General features: G+C 39.7%; 1 protein-coding gene across 1 annotated transcript; it reads right to left on the bottom strand.

Annotated features, from left to right (window-relative positions):
• Positions 1-2364: 2364 nt before the first annotated feature.
• On the bottom strand, positions 2365-7551 carry B3GALT1 (beta-1,3-galactosyltransferase 1). Its single transcript, XM_084800142.1, has one exon. The coding sequence runs from the start codon at positions 7218-7220 to the stop codon at positions 6240-6242; it is 981 nt and encodes a 326-aa protein (XP_084656268.1). The 5' UTR covers positions 7221-7551; the 3' UTR covers positions 2365-6239.
• Between the last annotated feature and the right edge of the window lie 18831 nt (positions 7552-26382).

Raw genomic sequence — 26382 nt, 5'->3', positions numbered from 1 at the left:
CTTTCTATTCACCACACTAAGAGGGAAACATGCCTGAATCTTTCACTTGCATGTTGCTTAAATGATGGCTTCAGATGTTATGTTTGTTTTGCTTTGCTTTATGTTTTTCCCCCACCCATTTTGGCAATGAATATAGACTTTAAAGCTAGAGGCTTGAATTCACCCTTTAAGTTACAAAACTCTCTCTCTCTCTCTGCTACCTGCTACCCCATCTTCCAGGAGAGAAAGCAGCAGCCACTGCATGGAGCTGCAGTTAGGGTTAAACACACTGTAAGACTTTGCATTGGCATACATCCTCTAGTGTTTCTCTCCCTGGGCTCACACTTGCTGACGTCATCCGTGAAAAGCAGTACTCAAGCACCAGAGCCCCCACCCCAACCCCCACTGCAGGCAACTCCTCCAGGCTTACCATGTCCAGTGGTCCCTGCTGAATAAACACTCTGAAGTAAAACTCAGAGTGAAAATAAATCACCTCTTACGCCATGTTCTCTTCAGGTGAGGACTGGGGTCATTGCAAAAGGCCTCATACATCCTTGATATTAAGCTAATAGATTGAAGAAGGAAAAGGAAATGGACACGTTTCTTTAGTGCTGGGCACTTCTGGCTGCAGACATAGCTGAGTCACTGCTATTACAGATGTACTGAATCACAACACTTCCTAATGCATTTCTTTTACATTAAAAATATGCTCATTTTAACCAGTAAAAAGGTAAGGAGATGTTATCAAGGGCAATTTTTTTATGCTCATGTGGATTACATGCCTTTTTTCTAAATAGCCCCACTTCTGTTATTTTTTTTCTCCCTTTTAGAAATGCATCCAGTTCTCTTCCAGCGGTGTGAATTCATCTGGAAATCTATGACAATCAATTAAGTAAATGAGCAAACAGAATGCTTGTAATTATGACAATCAAGCTATTTGAAACCCACCCTCTTTGGTGTGATACCCAGACATCTTTAAGCAATATATTAATTAAGCTGTGGGTAATTGTTATAATTAAAATCAAGCTTTATAATTTTTAAAAATCACTCAGAGAGAGAGAGAGAGAGGAACTATTTTAAAAACACATGCAGCTGTTGGTTTTCAACATCACTCGCCATCATGACCAGATTGTCATTTCTCTGGCTACACGGGGAGACAATATTAACATGCCTGTGATTCCTTATTCATAAGTGTAGGGATTTGTATCTAACACCTTTTATAGTTCTCTCTCTCTCTCTCTCTCTCTCTCTCTCTCTCTCTCTCTCTCTCTCTCTCTCTCTCTCTCTCTCAAAGCTGGTAAGCTTTTCTGATAAAGGGCCAGATGTTAAATATTTTAAACTATGCAGGTTATGACACAAAACTGTAGATATATAAAAGCACTTAAAACAAGACAGAAAGTAAAGTTGAGGCTTTTTGGATTGATGAAATCCAAAATATAATAGAGGTGTGACTTTTATTTTCTTAGTGTACATCTACTACTGGAACAACTAGACTTCCTATTGTTGGGGTAATATATTATATAGTCTGAGATCAGTGAAAGGGCCCACATATTCTTTATGAAATCCTTCTAAGCTCACAGGAAGTGGGCTGGATATAGTTCATGGGCTGTGTTATGACAGACTCCGCATTAGATCTGTGCCTTCAACATCAGTATATGTCTAGGTCACCTCAAGTTCTTCTTAAAATACATTGCTGAGCTACATCTGGAACAGCTAAAGAACTTGCATTTCTCCTATTTCCATAAATGAACAGGATTTTTCTGGTCTGGTACAAGATCCTGAGAATATTGCTGGTGACACCGGCTCTTCTAAAAAGTCACACAGAATACAAAACTGCGTATTTTATGTTTTTATTGTTTACTCACTTTGCCTTTGTGGAATTTGAGGTATAGTGAGAAGAGGAGTTAAACCAAAGTCTACATTTCCTTTAGAATGTGAAGAGCTCTTTAGCTGGATCAAAATTATTAATAATATTAAAAACCTCTTTGTTCTAAAATTGATCTTAGCCTCTTGCTTACAGTTAGCAATCAGGAGTCAGTATCTACTTGCTTATGCTATAGAATGTTGGAATAACTTTTCCATTCATGAAGCTGTATGTGAAAATTCCAAAATAGATCTGTGGATGAAAGATCAAATGATTATTTTGCTTTAGATTTAAGGGGCCCTGGTTTGCTGAGCACATTCCTGCTCCTCTGTAGGTTGAATTTGTTGGCATTTTCAACACACACACACACACACACACACACACACACACACACACACAATTAGATAGGAAAGATGCTTCCCTGAAGCCACACACACACACACACAATTAGATAGGAAAGATGCTTCCCTGAAGCCAATGAGAAGTAAGTGAGAATCACATGTCCTACATCCAGAGGTAGTCCATAGCTTGTTTATTGTACTAAAAGTCTACAAGTTCACCGCTATTTTGCCTCGCGTTGCTATGGACAAGCTCTGAGTTGTTTAAGCCATTGCGTATGTTGAAATTGTTAGAAAGACAACATCACATCAACAGTGACGTCTCCCCAAAGAGAGCCAGAAAACAGAATGAGTTCTTCTTTTGTTTATTTGTCCCAGGAGTTTAAAAAATCAGCTTTATGGAACCATGATCTTCCTCTTGACAGATGGGCCTGTGCATTCGCATCGTGCTTTCATCCCACAGTTTACATTTTAAGAGGAAGGGAAAGAAAATGAATGAAAAGACAGCTTTAGCTATTTGTCACATGTTGTAACACTGATACAAAAAAATAGTATTCTGATTAGCAGCTTGATTGGCAACCCATGTAACCCTAAATAGTACTACAAACCCAGAGAGTGCACTTTAACACACAGTTACTTTTGGCAAAACCATATGTACAATTTTGAACAAATAAATACATAAATACAATCATTCATATATAACAATATACCTAAAGGTCAATTATCATCAAGCGTTTCTAGTGAATTCTTTCATTCACAGGTTACTTGTTGCTTATAAAAAGTATCTTCACCTTTACAGAAATGATACAATCAATTCCCCCATTGAACCCACGTATTAGGAAAGGTAGAAAATGAATTCCACACACTGTACATAAATATTCCATTGTCTTTTGTTAGAAGAAATTTGATTGAGAAACTCCTTCCTTGACTTCTCTGTAAAGAGTTTGTTTCCCCTCCATATCTTATCACACAAGGGGTTCTATTCTTCTAGATTTAATTCAAATAAAAATTATCTTCATGTTTTGAATCTGGTTATTGAAAAGTACGTTGTTGTATATTGAAACTGCTCCAAGAGGACACGAAGCCACATAAACGAGGCACCAGAGAGAAATCATCTTTCCTCTAAGAAATACATGAAGAAAAATTTAAGATTATAGATGCTCACGTTATCCAGTACATAATGGAGAAATAATAGGGAATCAGATAGTGTTTAGAAAGATTATTTGAATGGCTTCTGGTACAATATTATTGCAATGCTGAGGACTGAGCACAGAGCCCTTTGCATGCCAGGCAAATGCTTTACCACTGAGTCACACCCCAGCCCCAGAATACTGCCATTATTATGATTTTTTTCCTCAAAGGAATGGTAAGAATGGCTTAACAAAAAAAATGCAATAATAATTTGACTAGTTTTTTGTCATAGAACTAACAAAAGTAAAAATTAGAGCTTTTCCTTGACAAGTTAAACATTTTTTGAATATCCAAACAAACAAAAACAAAAACCAAAGAGCGATCATGCTTAAGGCTATTTAAATACTGGACAAATGGCCTTGCCTCATCAAGCTCCATGCAGAAGAAAATGTTACATGTCAAGCAGATTCTAGCTGTAAATACAATTGGGGTGACAAAAAAGGTGCCTTTAAAATATATACACATGTAATCTTGGATGTCTATTTACATGTTTGCCATATGGATACTATGTAGCATAAAAAAGTTAAGAAATAGTCCTTTAAGACATGTAATTTTCTGATTTTTTTTTTTTTTGCTCCTTTTCAAGATTAGGGCTCTGTGCATATTCTGTACATACGTATAAAGCAATTCATTGATGTACATAAATGGTTATTATAACGTGAAATTCTTGACATGAAAAGTGGCTTGGCTGAGCATGGGGTAGATGCAAGGCCATAGAAGGAGACAGAGTTTGCATTTGTCTGTGCAACTGGGAAGAAAACAAGGCATGAGAAGGTCTGACTTTCCCAGGAGTTGGAGCTCACAGCTAGATGGTGGGAGGGTGGCTCATCTTATCCTGTTTCATGTCTTTCCAGGCCACCTGACAGTGCTCAGTAATCAAAACCCATCATTTTAAAGGACAGGAAGTCCTGTATCACTTCGTACTCTGGGTCTAATGAGAGATCTAGTGTTTCCTAGCAAGGGGTTATGTGATTATTATCTCATTGTTTCCCCATCGCCATCAGCTTCTCTGGGGGGGCGGGTATTCCAGAGTCAAGATGCAAATGAAATAGAGAAAGGAAACCACTCTTTCATCTGTGGGGAGTTCTTCAAATGACAACCTTGAGTTCCCTAATGAATGGTAGATGGGCAACCTGTAGGGATGTTGAGCATTTATTCATCTTCTGGTAGAGAAGATTAGCTCTATGTGTCCTAAAAACTTTTAAGAATTCAGAGCAAATGTTTCCTATAATTTAAGTTTTCAGGATGCATTTTGCAATACATATGCAAAGCTCCGCTCCAAATCAAAGCAGATGCTCTTGATTTAAACATCCTGGGGTACCAAGGCAACACACTGACATAACACATTTGTCATCACAACCAGAGACATAGAGAAATCCAAGCTTCCCCAGTCAACTACATTACAACCAAGGAAACATCAAAGTCTTGGAAGAATTAGGTACACTGATAGTTCACAGTCAATCTTTATTTTGGTAAATTATTATATTAAGATGATGTTACCACAACAGATGACCATCTCTATAATTACTATAATCATTTTTAGCATTTAGCATAATGCATGGTATATGGCATTACGTAGCACCTTTTAAACTTAAGATCTCAAAATACCTATTAGCAAATGTGATTTGCTCTCACAGTACCTGTGAGGTAGATTTTTTTTCTTTTTAGCCATTTTACAAATGAGCATATAGAAGTACCTCAAAAATGAGATGCCTGTTCATATGGTCCATGTAAGTTTGTGGCATCAATGGGATCTGAACTTAGGCTTCCCCACTCTTTCTTCCCATGGATTTCAGCCACAGAACCTCCAGAACATCTCAAACAGCTTTGTTGCTAATGGTACTTGAATATTTTAGATGTTAAGAGCATTACTTCTATCGGTAGCAGGGCCACATCTTTCAGTGCCTGTACCACAGGTATCATATCTTTCTTACGTGCTTGACAAATGTCTGAGAGGGGCATTGTACACTACTGCTAAGCTTATGTTAGTTAGAATGGATAGTTAAATTTGCACTTTATTAATTTATCAATTGTTCTATATTGTTTCTGGGCCTCCTACCAACGTGTTTTCTACGCATGGAGCCATACACCTGCCTGTTCCAAAAACTGTAAAATGCACATAAGGGCAGTATATGGAGGGAAGCAAGTGAGAGCACTACGTTTGGCAGTCTCCTTGGTGGCACCATGTAATATTTATTCTGAAAAAAAAAATGTTTATTTGCTTACTTAAAGTAGCATTTTATGTACATCCCACCTGATGACCAGATTTAATCCTTGGAAGTACAAGCTGAAGTGTTTTCTATACATACAGAATAGTTGATTCCCAAGTTGAAATTCCCATCTGTTTCATCATGGTCTCCCTACCAGGAATAAAATCACTTATTGGTAGGATCTCAAATTCTGTTCACATTGTGTTGCAGTGTAAAAATGCAATGTGACAACAACACACAGCGTTGATAATCACATCCAGTGTGTCTTCCTGACTTGTTTTTATCTTTCAAAGAGAGTTACTATTTACTTTTGCAGAGATGGTATGAAGATCTTGCTGGGAGTTTCTATTTCCTGACCAGATTTTTATCTCAGATGCACAGTGCATGAAGCCTAGCAGTTATTTAGAGTCGCTTTTTAAAATAAATGGCAATGTCGTAGGGCCGGAGAATGAAATCTGGCCTTTCTAACTAACTCACTGTTTCTATGACCGAGCCCAATACTTGTAAATTACTAATCCAAGAAAGAAACTAGAAACAGGAAGCAAAAAACTTTACAAAACCCCTTACCACTTCATGTTCCCTCGGTGACACCTGTAAAATACCAACACCTTGGTCCCCATTTCTTAGAAAAGAAACTTATTTACATTGATAAAAATCCTAACACCGGAGATGCTTCTTGCTTGACATGTCATTCCAGATTCTGTGCATTTCCTCTGGAGAGATCTGATGGACGGTGATGACACGGCGGTACCTACACAAACTATAGGCCATTTTCCAGTGATTGAATCCACTATTCTGAAAAGGATGTATGCCTAGCTTACGAAGACACAGTCCCACGTACACATCTTCAAGATGAAGCAGCCTAGTGTGGAGCGAGGTCTTGTAAATGAGTTCAGCCACATCAGCGGAAAAGATATAGCCAGTCCCTGAACAGAATGGAGGGTAGTTGCTGTCCGGGTACAAATCCCTAGGCATATACCACTTACTGCGGACATCCCGGATCGGCCCACCATTGATGACATAACCGGTAAAATACCTTCTTCTTGGCTTGGTAGAGGGTTTCAGAAGTTTATAAATAAGGTTGTCCATGTTGACAAAAATGTCACTGTCTGTTTTCATGACGTACTTGGCTTTTGAACAGAAAGTGGCGACCCATCTCATCCCCATTAAGGTTTTGAGGGTGAGGTTGTGGTAGGAGTCAATGAAGTCCTCTACTATGATGTCGTGGAAGATCTGGCTCTCTTGCTCCACCATCTGGTTCAGAACGGGATCAGCATTTTTGCCCAGGAGGAAAAGTGTGGCTATCTTGATCCCTTTAAAGTTGTTCTCATCCCCCCATGTCTCCCGGATCGCCTGGCGGGCATCAAATTCCTTGTGTGTGGTGCTAATGAGGATTACTAGGAAAGGAATGTTTTTCTCACATTTGTTGGGCTCGTTTATAAGAAACTCGAATGAATGTGGGTTTATAGGTCGAGTTCTTATGTTGCCAAAGGTGAAGTTTTTCCTGGCAACTGTTAGGTGACTGAATGGCTTTGAGCCAGTATAGGATGAAGTAGGTCGTGTTATGCTCAAATACCAGAGAGCGCTGGCCCAGCACACAACGGTCAATACATACAGGCAGGAGACCTTTGAAGCCATTGTCTTGAGAGCAGGTCTAGTCAAAATACTGAAGAACACGTCTTTTGGGCACTAATTTCTTGTCCTCTTGCAAAGGCAGCATATTACTCAGCAATCTAAAAATTTTGCAACCGAGGAGTTAGTTGGTGGCTGTCTGTAGACCTTATATGTGTTGTGGCATCATCGTATGCACTTTACTTCCTTCTAAACCGGATGGAAGCTCCATGCCTCAGAACTCTGCAAAATCAAGAAAGCACAGTTTTATTTAAGCGTACCTAGCCATTTATTTTTACTGTCTTGAAAAAACACAATGATGATGTAAGATTCCCAACGATGACTAAAATGGACATGGTCATTCATTTCCATGAACCCCGAGAAGCCCCAGACCTAACCTCCCAGTTTCTCCTCTCCTGTGAACAGAAATTGTTTATGAATATTGATATTCAATACATGAATACATTGACCGTGAGCACTAGGTGACTGGGGAATAAAGCTATATCGTCAGTAACTTTCTAAAAGTGATCTCCATCTTCAGAACAGCCTGGCTTTGTAGCTAGTCACTTTTTGGCTCAAAATCTTTTAGAAAAGCTCACACAGAGCTCAGATCTCTTTCATTTTTTCCAACTTTGGGCTTTTAATTGTTTGGTTTTGATTTTTTTTTAAAGCTTTGCTTTCTCCAGTTCTCCATTTGAAAAGGCGTTGTCATCCACCACCCCATACCTTTGCTGGTACTGTACTTTCTTGGCTCAGATGCAGGGAGAATTACCCCCGGCTCCTGACCTGGCAGCAGGCATAGCTCTTACAGCATAATTCTGCTTTCTCCAAGGCTTCAGGAAATATTTGTACTCTATATTATGGCTGGATATAAAGTGCCACCCCATGACACTCATTTACTGAAAGTTTGACCCTTGAAAGGTGGGGCATAGCTGGAAGAAGGAGACCCCAAGAGCTATGCCTTGGAGCATGCACCTCATCTCTGCTCCCTTCCTCATTGTCTGTGTCCTTCTTAGAGGAGGTGAACGGTTTCCACTTCTGCGCTCTTTCGCCACTATGCTTCTTCATCACTGTTACGTGTCTACTTACACATTCATAGGCTTAGGGGACACCGAGTCAGACTCCTCCCTCACACTCAACAGCTAAGGAAACAAAGACTGGAATTTTGGGACTCTAATAACTGGTCAGAGGAATGGACCCTTAGTCATACCACTCACTATCAGGGGTGGGGGTGCGGGAGACTTGCCTCGCTAAACTGCCTGGGATATAATTAGTAGATAACCATCTAAATCTGGCTCCAGGAATCCTAACTCTTGGGCATTCTCCATTGCCACAGGTGTTCCCCCTTCCAATAAGAGTCAATTCAAATGCTCTGCCAACTACTCGAATGCCTAAGACAAGGTCCCTCAGGTAGATCTGCGTGGTCTAAAGGCTTTAGGAGCCGTATAAATATTTCTTAAAATGCCGACCGACACAGTGGTCTCTCTGAGCACCGCTCTCTCTTCAGACTGTGCTCTGCTTCTCTGTGCGACACATTCTACCTCCCCTCTATACCGGGCTCCGCATAGCTTGTCTAAATCCTTTCAGCTATGGTCTCAGGAACCAAGGGGAGTCCAGACTGGGAAGTAAGCCAAGAAATAGGAAGCCAAACTTCTGAAGATGCCAACCGAAATATATCTTCCTTTCTTCTGTATTGTTCTCTGACCGACTTTGGTTACAGTTACAGGAAAGTAACCGAAACATAGAAACTACCAACTGACCGTCTTGGTTGTATTGATTTCAGAGTTGTTGTAAACGGCATGGGATTTTCAGTTTTCAACGTCACTACATATTTCTTTAAGGATATTATGCTGGGCTTTACATTTTCTTTTCATCTATTCATTCATTAATGTATTTCACTTACTGACATGCAGCTATACTCATTGGATGAATATAATGAGAGGGACAGGTGAGCTTAAAGTCCACAAATTCAAGGAAGACGTGACAAAAGACAAACGAGTATTCAAATGAAGTTGGTCTTTAAAACAGTAATCCTTTCTAAAGGTGCCACTGTTTTTCGAGCTTATAAACTCATCCCAGGCAAATATATGTGTCAGATTACAAACCCCGCTCACATAAACAATTATTTCTTCCTTCCTAGCTAGAGCAGAATTCAAAAGCCTTGGAAGGCAGAGGCAGGGATGCTAATCACAACAGCCTCCTTCAGAGACAACTAGGTGCTCGGGCTGCATAGTCTTTGCCAAGTTGACACTAATTAAAGTTACCTGGGAAACCAAAAACACAATTGAAGTATTGCCTCCCTCTGACTGGCTTTTGCTGTGCCCATGAGACACTTTCTTGGTTAATAATTGATGTGGGAAGATGCAGTGTATTGTGGATGGTACCACCAGGAGACAGGAGGTTCTGGGTTGTGTAATCAAACAAGCAGAGCAAGCTAGTAAGTAGGGTTCCTCCGTGGCCTCTGCTTCCCTTCCTGTCTTCCAGGCTCCTGCCTTGGTTTCTCTCAGTGATGGACTGCAATCTGTAAGCCGAAAGGACCCTTTCCTCTGCAAGTTGCTCTTGGTGAGGGTGTTCATTACGGCAACAGAAAGCAAACTAGATTTGTGCTTCAATATGCATGTATAGAGAATTTAATTAAGATCGTGGGTGGAAAATCATTTCCAAGTTCAATAATCATGATGAAACAAAAAGACAAGATATGTAACACCACAGATAACCGTTGAGAGCTAACAGTTAAACCAGCAATAATTCATTTTGGCTATGGTTCTCACTGAATAGTAGAGTAGTTTCAAGCCATATGCCTTCTGCATAGTCAGGACGTCAACCAGTAAGACCTCTGTAACATATAATCCAGTATTCCTAGCCTCCTGGAGAAGATTTCTGCTCTAAGGTACAAGGTCAGGATGAATGTTTTCAAGCAAATCAGGGAGTTTTGACCCTTTAGAGAAAAGTAGTTCTCTAGCTGTAGATCGTGACTTCCCCCAAAGAGGTCACATATCAGATATCTTGCGTATCAGTATTTACATTACAATTCAAAACAGTGGCAGAGGTGGAGATATGTAATAGCAACAAAATATTTTTTTGTTGTTGTGGGGGGGGGCAGTCACTGCAACACCAGGAAACTGTATTAAAAAGTTGCAGCATTAGGAAGGTTGAGAATTGCTGATTTTGAGGCAAGAACAAGAACTGAGGAAAACTAGCAGTAGGGAATGGGGAAGGGACTTTCCAATTTGGGATGTACAAATATTGACTTCATTTTCATTCACAAAGGCTGCTGAATGAGTATCATGACGGTATCAGAAAACCAAATGTTACCATGATCTCGTGTTATATACCCCGCTCTTTAAGAATACCTTTATCACTCTTCTGTCCTCATCCCTTGTATATTTTCCTACTGAATTAGGGGCCAACTATTACTAAGATGCCAAGGAACTCTGAAGCAGCTTGGTGTGGAACCAGGTCATCTTCAGGGAAAAATTAATCAAATGATTAACGGAGGATTTCTTTACTTATTTGATCTCCTTTTTTTTTTTCCTGTCCTTACAGAGGCAAATTACTATCCTCCACTTTACAGCTGCCTTCGTTCAAAATTAGTTCATTCATTTGTGAATTCACTAACCATGAACATACCAATTAATCCAACGCTTGTCACACCTTTTGCTACAGAGTACTGAGAAAAGAGGACTAGAGCCCAAACTTTGCCCTGGGCCATGCTCCACTAAGGGGTTAGATTTCAAGCAAACAATTAAAACTAATGTTCACCCTGGGGCTTCTGGAGCATACAGGAGTGGGCTGGGGGGAAAGAGTATTTGAGAAAAAGGCCCAGTAGAGTAGATCAGGCCCAGAGACACTTCAGAGGCTACCATTCATACATGCCACAGGGTAGGCCCCATTCTCTACGCATCCTTGAGGCAAGCAGGGATGAGACAATGAATGGAGTCAGTAAGTCAGAAAAAAAGGTCCCTAAGTTGAAGTTTCAAACACAGCTGGGGATTTATCTAGATAGTGATTGCACAGAAAAAACTACAGAGCACGTCCAAAGAACACGATGTGCACAAGGGACTGTAAATGGTTAAGTCAAGATAGAGGACAAGGTAGTGCTGAAGCCCATGTACCTATTAAGCGAATCACTATTTCTATTGAACTTCTTTTGCATCAGAAGTGAGAATATAGGCATAGTATCACACCTCAGTCAAGACTAAATGCAAGTTAGCCTTTACTGAATCAGAAAACATAAAGCAAGGTCTGTGAGATATGAAAGGAAGACAGTTTGGAATCTGAAGAGTGGCCAAAGTTAATGTGCACTTATAGGTAGGGGAGAAACAAAACGGAGTTCTTCAGTGGCCGCACAAAGCTATGCCTCTGGGTCAGGAAGTAATATGACTAAAGATGACACTGAGTCACTTAATACACAGAGCTCTAAAGATTAGCCTCCTGGATGTCAGATGAAGTTGTTGGTCATGGGCCAGGCATGTTCCCATTTGCTCTTTATGTAATGCTATGTTGTGATTTGGATTACCTTTGTCTCAGTGTAAGAGCAAAAATAACACCTGCTTGTTTACTTCTATATGTGTCAGAGGTCTTCACAACCATTGCTAGATCGTTTGTTTCCGAGGGGAGGCTTTAGCTAAAATTCAGCAGATAGGAAGATTTTGACAGCTTATGGCTTGGGATCCTGAAAATAGAGATTGATTGGTTCTTTTAAGTAGATAGAATTTGTCTCGGTGTTTTGGTTTGTCCTTCTGGGTTTGGGAGAAGCCAATAGAGATGTCTGAAAAACATTTCTTTTCATCCTCAAAAACTCAAAGCCAGAGACCCATTAAAAAGTCAAAAGGAAAAACAGCCAGCTGGGAAGTTAAGCACAATACTGACTTCCAAATAAACGTTCTGGTGAGTTGGACAACATTTTTTAGAATCCTGCTTAACGAGCAAGTTAATATATCAGTAAAATAGATAATAGCACACACAGCATTTATCATACCTTTTAGCAGTTTTACCACAACTTCAAGACACTAAAGACACATTAACTTGTCATCCGTTAAATACAAATCCCTCCAATAGGAACATTCAGCTAGAACATTTGAAAGATGTTCCTTCCAGGGGTCTCACTTTATTGCAGATTAGCTCGTTCACAGAGCTCTCCAGTAAACACCCACCTTCACTTTTCAGGGAGTTAATGAGGCAGAATTTTCAATTTAAGAAGCACATGTTTTCTTAGAAATGGCATGGTGGATTGCTTGTTTTTTTTTTTTTTAATAATTCAATTTTTTAAGCCCAAAATTTTCTAAAAAGTGTACTCTTGTTTGACCAGAGGGAAATCTTAGAATGGAGTGTTCAGTGTCCCAAATGAACTCTGCATAAGTGTGTCCGTGTCCCTCACTGGGCAGGCAGGGAGAAGGCTAATAATCTTGCTCACCTTAACTGGGCTAAAGGATGCCCAAAGAGCTTCTATATATGTCTTTTCAGGTGGTGAAAGTATTAGAAACGAAATAGAAATAGACAATAAGAAGTCTCTTACCAAGGCATGTGGGTGTCAAGCAATCTGTTAAAAGCCTGAGTAGCAGGACCCTCTTAGTTCTCTTCCACTGACCCGCTCCGTCCTCCTGGATAGGCTATGTCCACTCCCTTGTGACAGCTGCCAGTCTGCAGAACCACTTTCTACCTGGGCCCTCCAGCAACCACACTGGCTGGCATGGAGGTAGGTGATCTTTCACTATCCTGCCCGACCTTCACTCCACTCGCTCCAGACTTAGTCCTGTTTACAGAAGTACTTTCTCTCACCTCTCCTCCATTCCCTGGGGACTCTGCTTCTTTCATCCCCGTCTTTCCATACTTATTTTTTTGCCCTTCTGTAGCCTACTTGCAGGAGTCATTTCCTCATACCCTACCTCTGCATTCCCCGGGGACTTTGCCACTTGGTGCAGACCTATGGTACACTTAGCCCTTTCTGGAAGACTCTCTCAGCCATTCCTTTTAGGCCATCTCTATTCCATTGGGTCCCCATTAAACCTGGGAAAAATACTTTCTACCAGAAAGTCCCGGTGTCCACAATAAATTACATCTAAGTAGACAATTTTTACTATTACTCTTGTTCTCCATTCTGGACTTTTCAGAATTACTCTTAGTTCTGTAGCAGCCTACCTGAAGGAGCCCCCCCTCTGGTCCTAATTCCACTCCCTAGGAACTCTACCTCTTGGTGTATATCCAAGTTCTCTGGCTCTTTCCTCTTTCCTTAAAGCATATCCTCATTGCTCATCTTCATTCCTTTGTGTCAGCTACTGGCCTGAAGCATACTACTCTGACACAGTTAAGACACAAAGCAAATAGGCTGAGCAGAGACATGGGTGGGCCACAATCTGCAGGATAGCAGCTTCTGGCTCTGCTCTCACTCTGCCCACCTGCAGTTTATTGGCCTAATCCATCTAGGTCACAGAGCAGACATGCAGAGCAGAGACCTGTGTGGGCCACATCACACATAAGCAACTTTGAGCTCTAATCTCTCTCCACCAGCCAGCTGCTTACTGGACTAGCCTAACTGGGTCACAGAGCAGATAAGCAGAGCCCTGTCATCGCAAGAAGGCCTGTAGAACATATCAGCAGCTTTGGGCTCTTGTCCCCCTCAGCCTCTCGGGTGTTTACCAGCCTGGCCCAACTGGGATACAGAGAAGATAGCCAGAGCTATGTCTGATGCAGATTAAGACTCATATTTGCTGCCATCTCCAAAAGATCTGTAGGGTACCTGAGCAGATCCAAGCTTGAATCTCTCACAGCCCTCCAGCTGCATATTAGCCTAGACCATTTGGAACACAGAGGAAATGGGCAGATCCATGCCATCTCAAAAAGGACTGTAGGGCACCTGTGTACCTTGGGCTTGGAAATCTATCAGCCCACTCCTCTCCTGCCTGACCCAACTAGGATACAGTAAGGAAACCCAGTGGTGCAGAGCTGGGTGCAGGCTCTAACACCCACTATCCTGGGGAGCCCTAGCAAACAAACTTTGGTTTGGAGTTCACTTTACTTGCTCCCAACCTGCCTGGCCAATGTGGGACACAGACAGCAAACTCGTTGGAGGAACTGAGACAACCAGATGCCTAAAGGACAGTGCAAGAAGCCTAGCAACAAAATTCAGAGCCATATAACACCACTGGAAACCAGTGATTCTACCACAGCAAGCCCTGGTGATATGAACACCCATGACATACAAGGAGAAGACTTCAAATCTAAGGTGATAAAAATGATAGGAGCTTTGAACGATGAAATTAAATCACTCAAAGAAACACAGAAAAATACATTTAAACAGATGAAGGACTTGAATAAATTTTATAAAGAATTACAGGAAAATACATCCAAAGAGATGAAGGAATTGCATACATGCTATAAAGAATTACAGGAAAATACATCTAAACACATGAAAGAATTGAATAAATCCTATAAAGAATTACAGGAAAATTCAATCAAATGGGAGAAAGAAATGAATAAGACTATTCAAGACCTAAAGAGGGAATTACAAGCAAAAAAGCACAAGCTGAGGCAATCTTAGAGTTGGAAAACACAGGGAAGAGAATAGGAATCATGGACACAAGCCACACCAAATGAATACAAGAGATGGAAGAGAGAATCTCAACTGTGGAAGATAAGATCGAAGTTATCAGTACATCAATCAAAGAAAATGTTAAAACTTAAAAGTTCCTAACACAAAACACCCAAGAAATCTGGGACACTATAAAAAGACCAAATCTAAGAATAGTAGGAATAGAAGGAGAAGACTCCAAATAGAAGAAGGAGAAGAGTCCAAGCTCTAAGGCCCAGAAAACATTTTCAACATAATCATAGAAGAAAACTTCCCCAACCTAAAGAAAGAAATGCCCATAAACATAATAGAAGCCTACAGAACACCAAATAGATTCAACCAGAAAAGAAAATCTTGCTGCGATATAATAATCAAAACATTAAATGTACAGAACAAAGAAAGAATATTAAAAGCTGCAAGGGAAAATGGTCAAGTCACATATAAAGGCAAACTCATCAGAATTACACCTGGCTTCTCAACAGAGACCATGAAAGCTAGAAGGGCCTGGATGGAAGCCATGCAAACATTAAGAGACCACAGATACCAGCATAGATTATTATGCCCAGCAAAACTTTCAACCACCAAAGATGGAGAAAACAAGATATTCTATGACAAAACCAAGTTAAATCAGTATCTAACCACAAATCAAGTCCTACAGAAGATACTAGAAGGAAAACTCCAACTCAAAGAGGCTAACTACACCAGCAAAACACAGGAAATAAATAATTCCACACCCACAAATCTGAAACACAGAAACACACACATACACTACCATCACCAACATCAAAATAGAAGGAACTAACAACCACTGGTCATTAATATCTCTTAACATCAATGGCCTCAACTCTCCTAGTAAAAAGACACAGGCTGACAAAATGTATGCAAAAACAGGATCCATCATTCTGCTGCATACAAGAAACACAGCTCAGCAATAAAAATAGACATTACCTCAGAGTAAAAGGTTAGAAAATTGTATTCCAAGCAAACAGACCCAAGAAGCAAGCTGGAGTAGCCATTATAGTATCTAATAAAATAGACTTTCAACCAAAAGTAATCAAAAGGAAACATACTCCAAGTTGATGTTTGAATTCTGAACAACTATTCCCCAAATACAGGAGCATCCACATTCAAAAAAGAAACATTACTAAAGCTTAAATCACACATTGAAACCCACATATTAATAGTGGGAGACTTCAACACTCCTCTCTCTCTCCGATAGACAGATCATGAAGACAGAAAATAAATGGAGAAACAAGGAAACTAATAAACATCATGAAACAAATGGGCATAACTGATATCTATAGAACAGTTCATCCAAACAAAAGGAATACACCTTCCTTTCAGAACCTCACAGAACCTTCTCCAAAATTGACCACATACTTGGCCATAAAGCAAACCTCAACAGCTATAAGAAAATTGAAATAATCCCTTGCATCTTATCAGACCACCATGGATTAAAGCTGAAACTCAACAATAAAAGAAACAACCAAAAGCCTACAAACTCATGGAAACAGAACAAATCCCTGCTCTTTGACATCTGGGTAAGGGATGAAATAAAAGAGAAATTTAAAACTTCCTAGAATTCAACAAAACTGAAGGCACAACATACCCAAACTTATGTACTTCATGAAAATGGTGCTAAGAGGAAAGTTCATAGCACTAAGTGCCTTTATAAAGAAGCTGGAGAGATCCCATACTAGTAACTTAACAGCACACCTGAAAGTTCTAGAACAAAAAGAAGCAGACACACCCAAGAGGAATAGATGGATGTAAATCATCAAAGACAGGGCTGATCTCAATAAATTGGAAACAAAGAAATCAGTTCAAAGAATCAATGAAACCAAGAGCTAGTTCTTTGAGAAAATCAACAAGATTGATAAACCTTTAGCCAAACTAACTAAAAGGCAGAGGTATTATTTGTTCCAAATCAGCTGGAAGAAACCTTAAGAGAATGATGTCACATTTCCTTTAAGGGGGTTTATGTAGGTTTTTGGTTGCTTTCTTGGGCTATAGAGGGTTATTTTCAATGGGAGTTGGCTATAAGTTATAATTGGTCTCATTTAGAGAGAAAAAAGTTTGGACTCAGGGATGTCTCTCTTTTCCTTTATCTCCCATTCTTAGGTTTGGAGATAGGGGTTGAAAAGAAAGAAGTGGGAATATAGAAATATATAGGGAAGATAGATCAAAAGGTAGATTAGTAAATCTACTCCTCAACTTAGTGTCTCAATTGTCACTCATAAGGTTATTTAATTCACCGTATAGAATTTTGTATCTAGATGCAAAATAAGTTTAATTTTAGATACAGTGGTATAGAATTCAAATGTAAGATTATTCTTCATTATATATATTTCTACTCTAATATGAGGTATTGTACCCATACAACTCAATTATAATATAAGGTTTACTTCCAATACTTTGAAAGTGCTATTGCTGTCTGTTTAGGATAAATAAGTTATACAAGTTAATTTTTAGCTGATCAAATCATGGTCATGTCAATCACTAGTCTACTTTTATCATAAGACTATACATCTTAAGCACAACAGCTAGAAAGATAAGGTAAAATAGTTAGACAAGGCTTTCATAACCCTCAGAGACATACAGAATGTGGCATTTAAAAGTTTTTATTATTTTAAAGACTCATTAACAATGAGAGAGGTTATCTCCTGGAAACACCCAGCCTACCTCAAAGAGCATGATGAGAATCAAAGAATACCCTTATGGAGATGGCTTCAAATGTACAAACAAGCTACTGGGAAAAATGTTCTTGTTTCTACCACAGACAGAATTCTGCCAAAAAAGAAGGGCAAGCTTGGATGCAGGCAGAGTTGACAGCCAAACTCTGCCTAGTCAGGGTGAGCAAGTCCTCAGTAGTTCCTGCCTCACAAATATGTCTGTCAGATATATTGGGCCAGAAGGCTGAAGATGATGCTCCAACGCTATAGGCAGTGTTGGGTGACTATTGAGGCAGTAAACTGTCTCAGTCATTTTTTTCATTATAGCTGCTAACCTGCACTTCTGGTTTACTCATAAGTTTTATTCCTTCTCAATTCTCCAATGGAGTTGAAGACCAGATAGTTTAGTCTTTCAATTAACCTTAGTTGGTTAGGTGTTAACATGTTTTTAGATCAAGACAGATGTTTCAGCTTAATAGAGATATGATAGATATTGATCTTCATTCAGGAATTTAGACCAACAAGACAGGAAAGATGTTTGCTTCAAGTTTTCCAAATACCAATAGCCAAATCACCATGAATGTAACATTTATGTAATTCCTGATTGTCTCATGGTTCTCCTTGCTGTATGTAGTTTATTTTATTCATGTGTAATAATATAAATGTATGTGTTAAAAAGGAAACATAATTAAAAAAAAAAACAAACCAAAAAGGCAAATAGCCAAAAAACTAAAAATGTAACATTTATATAATTCTTGATTGTGTCATGGTTCTTCTTGCTATCGGTAGTTTATTGTATATATGTGTAATAATATAAATGTATATGTAAAAATAAACAATGTTTAATAAAAATATAAAAAAGTAAAATCATGATGATGCTTATAATAAAGAATATTCCACAATAAAACCAAATTTGAGCAATAGTTCTGCAAAGGGCACTAAAAAGAAAACTTCATTCCTAAGAGGGTAATCGCACCCCAGAGGACACAGGAATAAGCTATCACAGAGCATAAAATCAAAAGACGGGGTAAAGCCATAACAACAAAATAACAGCAATCAATAAACATTGCTCATTGATAACTTTCAACAGCAATAGTATAAATTCTCCAATAAAAAGACACAGATTAACAGATTGAATTTAAAAACAGGACCCATCAGCCAGATATGGTGGTGGTGCATGCCTGTAATCCCAGCACTCTGGGAGGCAGAGACAGGCAGATCTCTCTGAGTTGGCGGCCAATCTGTTTTACAAAGTGAGTCCAAGACAGCTAAGGCTATACAGAGAAACCCTGTCTCAAAAAACCTAAATAAATAAATAAATAAACAAATAAACAAACAGAATCCATCTTTTTGCTGCATCCAATAAACTCACCAGCCATCATCAAGAATAGACATTATCTTAGGGTAAGCAAAAGTGCGTGCCAAGCAAGGACTCAAGATTTTCAAAGGATCCAAGAAGCAACCAGCTGTAGCTATTTTAATATCAGACAAACTATACTTCAAAGCAAAATTAATTATAATGGATAAGGATGGACACTATATATTCATTAAAGGGAAAAAAACCCAAGAATATATTACAGTTCTAAACAATGATACACCAAACACAAGGGCACCCAAGTTCATAAAAGAAAGATGAATATAGCTAAAATCCCATATGGACTCTCTCACACAGTGACAGTGACTTTAGTACTTGACATTCACCAGATCATCCAGACAAAAATTAAACAAAAATATGTTTGTGTTAAATAGCATCCTAAGTCAAATGGACATAGAACACATCTACTGAATATTCCATCCAAACACTAAAGAGTGAACTTTCTTCTCAGCAGCTCAAAGAAGTTTCTCTGAAATTGATCACTATTTAGAACACAAAGCAAGTCTCAACAGATATTAAAAAAAAAAAACTGAAATAACACCCTGCATCATATCTGATCGCCATGTGGTAAAGCTGGATATCAACCAAAATAGAAAAAGGAGAAAAAGCACAAATTCATGGAAACTGAGCAACTTACTACCGAATTAAAAATGTGTCAAGAAATAAAGAAAGAAATTTAAAACATTCTAGAATTAAAAGAAAAATTAAAACACGACATTCCCAAATTTATGGGACATCATGAAGGCAGTTCAAAGAAGCAAGTTCACGGCACTAAGTGCCTACATAATAAACAAACAAATAAAAACTAATAAAAATACAGGAGAGATCTCATATTAATAACTTACTGACGTATCTGAACAAGAAATAATTCCCCTAGAGGAGTAACCAGCAAGAAATGAACTCAGGGCTCAATTGAAGCAAGCAAATGGGTGTGTGTGTGTGTGTGTGTGTGTGTGTGTGTGTGTGTGTGTGTGTGTGTGTGTGTATGCAGTATATATATATATATATATATATATATATATATATATATATATGAATCAATGGAATGAAGAAATTTTTTAAAAATTTTAACAAGACTGGAAAACCCTTAGCAAATTAACTAAAAGGTGGAGGGAGCTGAGATGAAAAGGGAGGCATTATAGCAGATACTGAGGTCACTCATACAATCACAAGGGAGACTATTCCAGGACTGTCCTCTGACTTCTGGAAGTTTGCTGGCATCCCCCATCCCTACAATTCCTTGGCTTGTAGATGTCAGCTTGATTTCTACTTTCTTTTTTTTTTTTTTCCTGCTTTCATCCTGTGCATTTATCTTTGTGTCTTATGTTTCTTCTACAAGGACATCACCATATTGGATTAGGGCCACCACAATGACCTTATGTTATCTAAACCACAACCATGAAGACTGTTGCGCTCTGAGGTACGGGGACCTAAGAGGCGATGTGTCTTCCTTGGGTCCAGTTTAGCATCAATTCCACATTCCTGGGTAGCAGCAAGGTGAGATGCTCTGCCAAACATGCCTTCCTCCTGCACATTTAATTTTCAAGATTTCAAAGAGTGAACTATTCACAATTAGCATTCAAGGAAGAACGAAACTCAAGTGTGAAAGGGATCAGAAAAAAATGCTTTATTTTTAGATTATAAACAAAAAGAAGGGTCAGAGCAGTGTAGGACCACATGACAATCGTGTCACAGTCTGAAGCGGTCATTTATTCCCACGAAACTTTTTGTTTTGTTTTGTTTTTCTTCTGAGTCTTGAAAGATTTCACACTTGCTGACAAAGATAAGTCAGGACTGTGGCTCATTTTCTAAAGCCACATTTCAGAGGACATTGGCTTGGTTTCTTGATATAAACATTTCTCCCATCTCATCTCAAACCATCAGCTTTTCTCTTATTCAGAGTCAGTGTTAAATATGCACATGAGTGCATGCTACTGGAAAAGTACTTTAACACAAAGACACTTGTATGGAGCTTTACAAAATAAGAAAGATAAAGCATTTGAAAAAAGAAACTCACTAAGAGCTAGGCAAGACAGGAAACCCAAAACTTAAGGAAGGAAGGGACGGAGGGAAGGACTGAGGGCTTGGGCAATGTTCTTAAGACGTGTGAGGTGCTGGTTGTGTCCTGTATCATGATGCTGACTACGACAAAAGGGATCTTTTCTGAGAACGAAAAGGTGTATGAGTGTAACAAAAGCACCTTCATTCTTTGGGGAAATACAGCTCAGTCTGGAGCAGAACTAAATGACAAATGAGCCCCACAGCGTGAGGCTTCTAGCAGGCTGTGCTAATCTGGCATATGGTTATATTCATGCTTGGCTCTCCCTTTTCCTCACTTTTGCAATTAGACTGTAAATAAGTACAGGAGAGGAAGAAATAAAACATCGTTACCACCAGATAATAGTCCTTGAAGGAAGAGTTTCATAAACCATTATGCTATCCATCCAAACTGCTGACTGATCCGACTCACAGAGTGCTGGCTTCTCTTAGTAGGTTCTTTTTAGCCAGGCTCCAACTATGAATGGAACAAATCCCTGGTTCCTGAAAGGAGTGAAAGCCCTGATTCCTCTGCTGCTGAAAGTCTAAAAGTTTATTTGTTCCCTTTAAAATTTTAATTATGAATCTTTTTAGAGAGGCCCCAGGATTGAACTTACTTAGTCGGTCATGTACAATAAGGAAACAGCCTAAAGCAAAAAGTGTTATTCAATAGGGGTTGGCAGTTGGAATCATTTTTCTTCACAGAATGGGGAAAAAAAAGATTTGTACCTTTCTCCTTTTTCATTTAATATACCTTGACATTTATAGCAAAGGTTTTTATAAATCCTGCCTTTAGAAGAATGGTGTCAACCTGGGAAAGGATGGTCAGGGTGAGGACATCTTTGCGTGGGCTCAGGGCGCTTGCAATTGGAAAGCCACAATCTGTTTCACGGCAGCAGAGGATGCACACTTCAAATTAGAGAGGAAGATTATAGCTTTCTCAAAATCAATGTGCTGCCCTAGTTCTAGAATTCAGAGAAGGATTTTACTTTTTAAATATCATCGCAATCCTCTCAGGGGGAAAAAAAATGAAAATGAGAAGATCTCAGTATGCTAAATAAATGCTTTGCTTCCTTTGCCGTCGTGGATATTGTGTCCTGACTGCCTTATGGAAGGTATATTTTTAGAAACAGGCAGGGTGACTACCTATTTAGCTAGGGACACCTGGAAGGCTGGCCTCTTGATGGGCCTACGTAGAAAAGAGATCACCACTAGTTTTTATTAGAACTATGGAAGAAGATGAGAGAAGAGACATCCAGCTACCAGAGAAAGCTGCTGGACAACTTCACAAGAACTCTGAAATTCCAAACCAGTGCTCATTTGATCCTTTCCCTGGGGTTGTAGACTGGTATAAATAGAGGTATTTGAGTCAGGAAAATGCTAGCATGTTTACCATATGTAAAATACACAACGTGTAGGGAGATATTTCTTACCTCACTACAAAAGCATAGTATTACTTTGGGTCCTATTTCAAAAATAATGGGGTCAGTACTGTATAGCAACTGATAACATCTAGAAGAGAATTTGTGAGTTTTAATTTTCTTCTCATTTGTTTCCTAATTGAAGTATTTCTTTATGGAACAATTTATTAGAAACCATAATAGCTTAGAATAATTAAATGGAGCTGCCGTCGCGGGAATGATTCTGTAGGCATTTAATCTTATCGTAGGGAAAGACCTAGATTTGTCCTCTAGAATTTTGGTCATCAGTTTTGAAGGCTGCAAACCTAGGCTTCTAGTCCCTCATCTATCACATGAGAGTAATAGTATGCAGCCACGCTTTGTGAAGTCATTGCAAGGTTCAATGAGATAACTTGTTGGAAAATTGCATATAAGCTGATTCTTACTGCAAGAACACCCATCATTTTCATTATCAATGCAAACCGGGTAAAGAAAACGACAGAGACACTTTGCCTGTAAAGCATGGCTGTGGAGATGCCTCCGTGAATCAAGTGCTTGTTGTACAAGCACAAGGATATGAGTTCTGATTCCCAGCACCCGTAACAACGCCGGACGCTGCAGCCTGTGCTGGTAACCCCAGTGCTGGGGGTAGAGAAGGCAATCACAGGCAGATCCTAGGAGCTTGATAGGCAGGCAGGCTGGCAAACCTGGAGCTCCGGGATCAGTGAGAGACCCCCGTTTCAAAAACTAAGGTGGATGTGATGGGGAAGGTGGCCAATGCTATGTACATGTATGTACACACACACACACACACACACACACACACACACACACACACACAGAGAGAGAGAGAGAGAGAGAGAGAGAGAGAGACAGAGAGAGACAGAGACAGAGAGAGACAGAGAGAGAGAGACAGAGAGAGAGAGAGAGACAGAGAGAGACAGAGACAGAGAGAGACAAAGAGAGACAGAGAGAGACAGAGAGAGAGAGACAGAGAGAGAGAGAGAGAGAGAGAGAGAGAGAGAGAGAGACAGAGACAGAGACAGAGAGAGAGAGAGAGAGAGAGAGAGAGAGAGAGAGAGACAGAGACAGAGACAGAGACAGAGACAGACAGAGAGAGACAGAGAGAGAGAGACAGAGAGAGACAGAGACAGAGACAGAGACAGAGAGAGACAGAGAGAGACAGAGAGAGAGAGACAGAGAGAGAGAGAGAGAGAGAGAGAGAGAGAGAGAGAGAGAGACAGAGACAGAGACAGAGAGAGAGAGAGAGAGAGAGAGAGAGAGACAGAGAGAGACAGAGAGAGAGAGACAGAGAGAGACAGAGACAGAGAGAGACAAAGAGAGACAGAGAGAGACAGAGAGAGAGAGAGAGAGAGAGAGAGAGAGAGAGAGAGAGAGAGAAGTACATGCATGCCCACACAAATGTTTCACAAGGAATTTTATTAGCCTGTGTATGTTAAATAATTGGTGCAAAGAAAGTTTTCTTACTTGGCTGTTGCTCAAAAGTAAAAAAGTAAAACTTGGCACCTCTAGTTGACTCTTTTCATATGAAGCTTCAATTTCATTTTATAATATTTCTATAAAAAGATCTCGCAATTATACAATAAAGAGGGCATATTAGAGAGAGGAAATGTCATCATGACTATTTATTATTAGTACTTACCATGCGACACAGCTTTAGAATTTTTCATATGTAATTTTAGAATACTAAAAGTCCACAAATTCAGCCTTCTAAATAGCTTATAGGTAGCCATAATTAACACTATAAATATACAAAAATGTCCTGAAGGAGCTGTACGATGATTATTTTCAGAGTTTTAAGAAAGTAGATATGGAATGTAACTTTGTACGTTTACTTTATAGTTTGTTAAGGTTGTGATAGAACCTACTAGAATGCAAAACTGCAAGGTATATTGTCATCCAGTCAACTACCTAAGAGGCCTAGTAACTCTCGGTACTGGAAACAGTGTGAACTATTATAGAGATGCTTACAAAGGAAAGCCACAGTTATGTGCAGACAGGCATGTTTAACAGGGGAGCTATTAGCAGGTACATATTGTCTAAAACATGATTTGTTTCTTTTGTTTAGTCATTATCCTATCATCAAGGCCACGTCTCCTCTGTCCTCACCTCTGCCTGCCCTCACCTTCATGCCACACAAACTGATCACCAAATATTTGCTCATCTTCCTCTGCAGTGAATACTACCTTCTACATGTGTGTTTCCACATCTATGTTCTCCTTCCTCTTAATTTTTTATGACTTTATTTCTACAAAATACTTGAATTCCACCTGTGCTTAGAGACCCAGATTATATATATATAGTGCTTGAATACATGTTTAAGTCACTCTTACATGTGCTTTAGGTTATCTGTGTCTCCTCTAATCAGGATTCCATGAATAGAGATTGCCATTTTAAACTCTACTGGTCTCTTTTTTAAAAATTGATCCTCACTTTATTTATGACACACCAGTTTTCTTTTTCCATATTCTGTAATTATCAATTATCTCTCACCTCCTACTTGGGCTTTAGAATGTTCAGGGGTTGAAGTTTTGTAGTCAGAGAGACTTATAGACATCTGGTTTCCTGGATAAAGTACAGAGTCACCAGTTCATAGAAATTAAGATTGTAGATGTAGGTCTGTCATGAAAGCTCCTTAGAATTTCATCCTCTCAAAATATCTCTTTGTTCTAAATATATTATCAATTCTTCCTGATCAGAAATCCTGCCACTTGTGTTTACTTTGAAAAGCCCTCAGAGAAGGATGTCCCTTATTGTCCCTATTTCCTTGAGCTTCTGTACTTAGAATAGCTACTGCACATCCACCATCTGTTCCTGGTCTGGCATCACCTCCCATGCTTGACATGCTTCCTTCCTTGGTTTCTTTTTTTTTATATAATTTTTTATTTAAATAATTTATTTAGATTATATCTCAATGGTTGTCCCCTCGCTTGTATCTTCCCGTTCCCCCTTTCATCCCTCTTTCACCCTATTCCCCTCCCATAGACCTGTGACAGAAGGGGACCTCCTCTCCCACCATTTGATCGCAGCCTATCAGGTCTCATCTGGATAGCCTGCTTCCCCTTCCTCTGAGTGCCACCAGGCCTCCCCACCATGGGGAAGTGGTCAAATAGGGGACACCGGAGTTCATGTCACAGTCAGTCCCCACTCTCCACACAACTGTGGAGAATGTGCTGTCCATTGGCTGGATCTGGATAGGGATTCTAGGTTTACTGCATGCGTTGTCCTTGGTTGCTACAGTAGTTTGTGCAGACTCCCCTGGGTCCAGATCCGTCCATGCTGATGGTCTTGTAGGGATCTAGGACCCACTTGGTCCTTCTATTTCCCCAGTCTCCCATACTTCTCTCACCTGGAGTCCCAATAGCAAGTCCCAGCATCTGTCCCTATCCCCTGCTGAGTGAAGACACTCAGAGGACATCATGTTGGGCTAGTGTCCAATTATAAGTGAGTATATACCACGTGTATCTTTCTGGGTCTGGGTTAGCCCCCAAAGGAGTGTTTTCTCCTGCTTTGCCCCAGTGCCTCACCTCTGTGGCTCCTGCAGTCTGCTGACTGTATGACAATCCTAACTTCTCTTTCTACTGTTAGGTGTTGTTCCCACCATGCCCCCATTCTCTTCTTTTATTTACTTCTAATTCCCCAAGGCAGGACTCTTGCCTTTGTTCCAGTATCGTCAGGACAGACACCCAGTTCCTTAAAAGCAAGGCTCTGATGCACCTTCCCAGGCAAGCATGGAAAGGTGGCACAGAGATTGGTGCCCTTCACTCCCTTTCTCATCCTCAGCGTCATTCTCTTCCCCTGGACACAAAGATGAGTTTGTACTGAAAGGAGAAGGCCTTCTTATCTTTTCTTTGTGCTTTGTTATTGTTAGAAATATATTTCACAACACAAATGCTTAAGTCCAGGCTCTTGGACTGGTGAGTGTATGTCAGAGATTAACTAAACAAAGATGGTGCCTTTTTTTGCTCATGACAACATAAGGTTAAAACACAATCCCCTGCACCTCGTGCACTGTCACATTTGAGATGGAAGGCTGTTTCTGAAACTCTCTGAATGTTGTAAAATGTCCCATTTAAAGTACATTTTTCTTGGCCCATTAGAGATGACGTTCTGT

The sequence above is a fragment of the Acomys minous genome (genome assembly GCF_964271855.1).
Source record: "Acomys minous genome assembly, chromosome: 10".
In the NCBI taxonomy this organism is placed as follows: domain Eukaryota; kingdom Metazoa; phylum Chordata; class Mammalia; order Rodentia; family Muridae; genus Acomys; species Acomys minous.
Note: the sequence above shows the minus strand (reverse complement) of the source record. Positions and strands in the feature narration are given on the sequence as shown.

Bases quoted from the DNA above. Each gene is read 5' to 3' on its own strand.
- B3GALT1 (XM_084800142.1), bottom strand. From the start codon at position 7,220: ATGGCTTCAAAGGTCTCCTGCCTGTATGTATTGACCGTTGTGTGCTGG.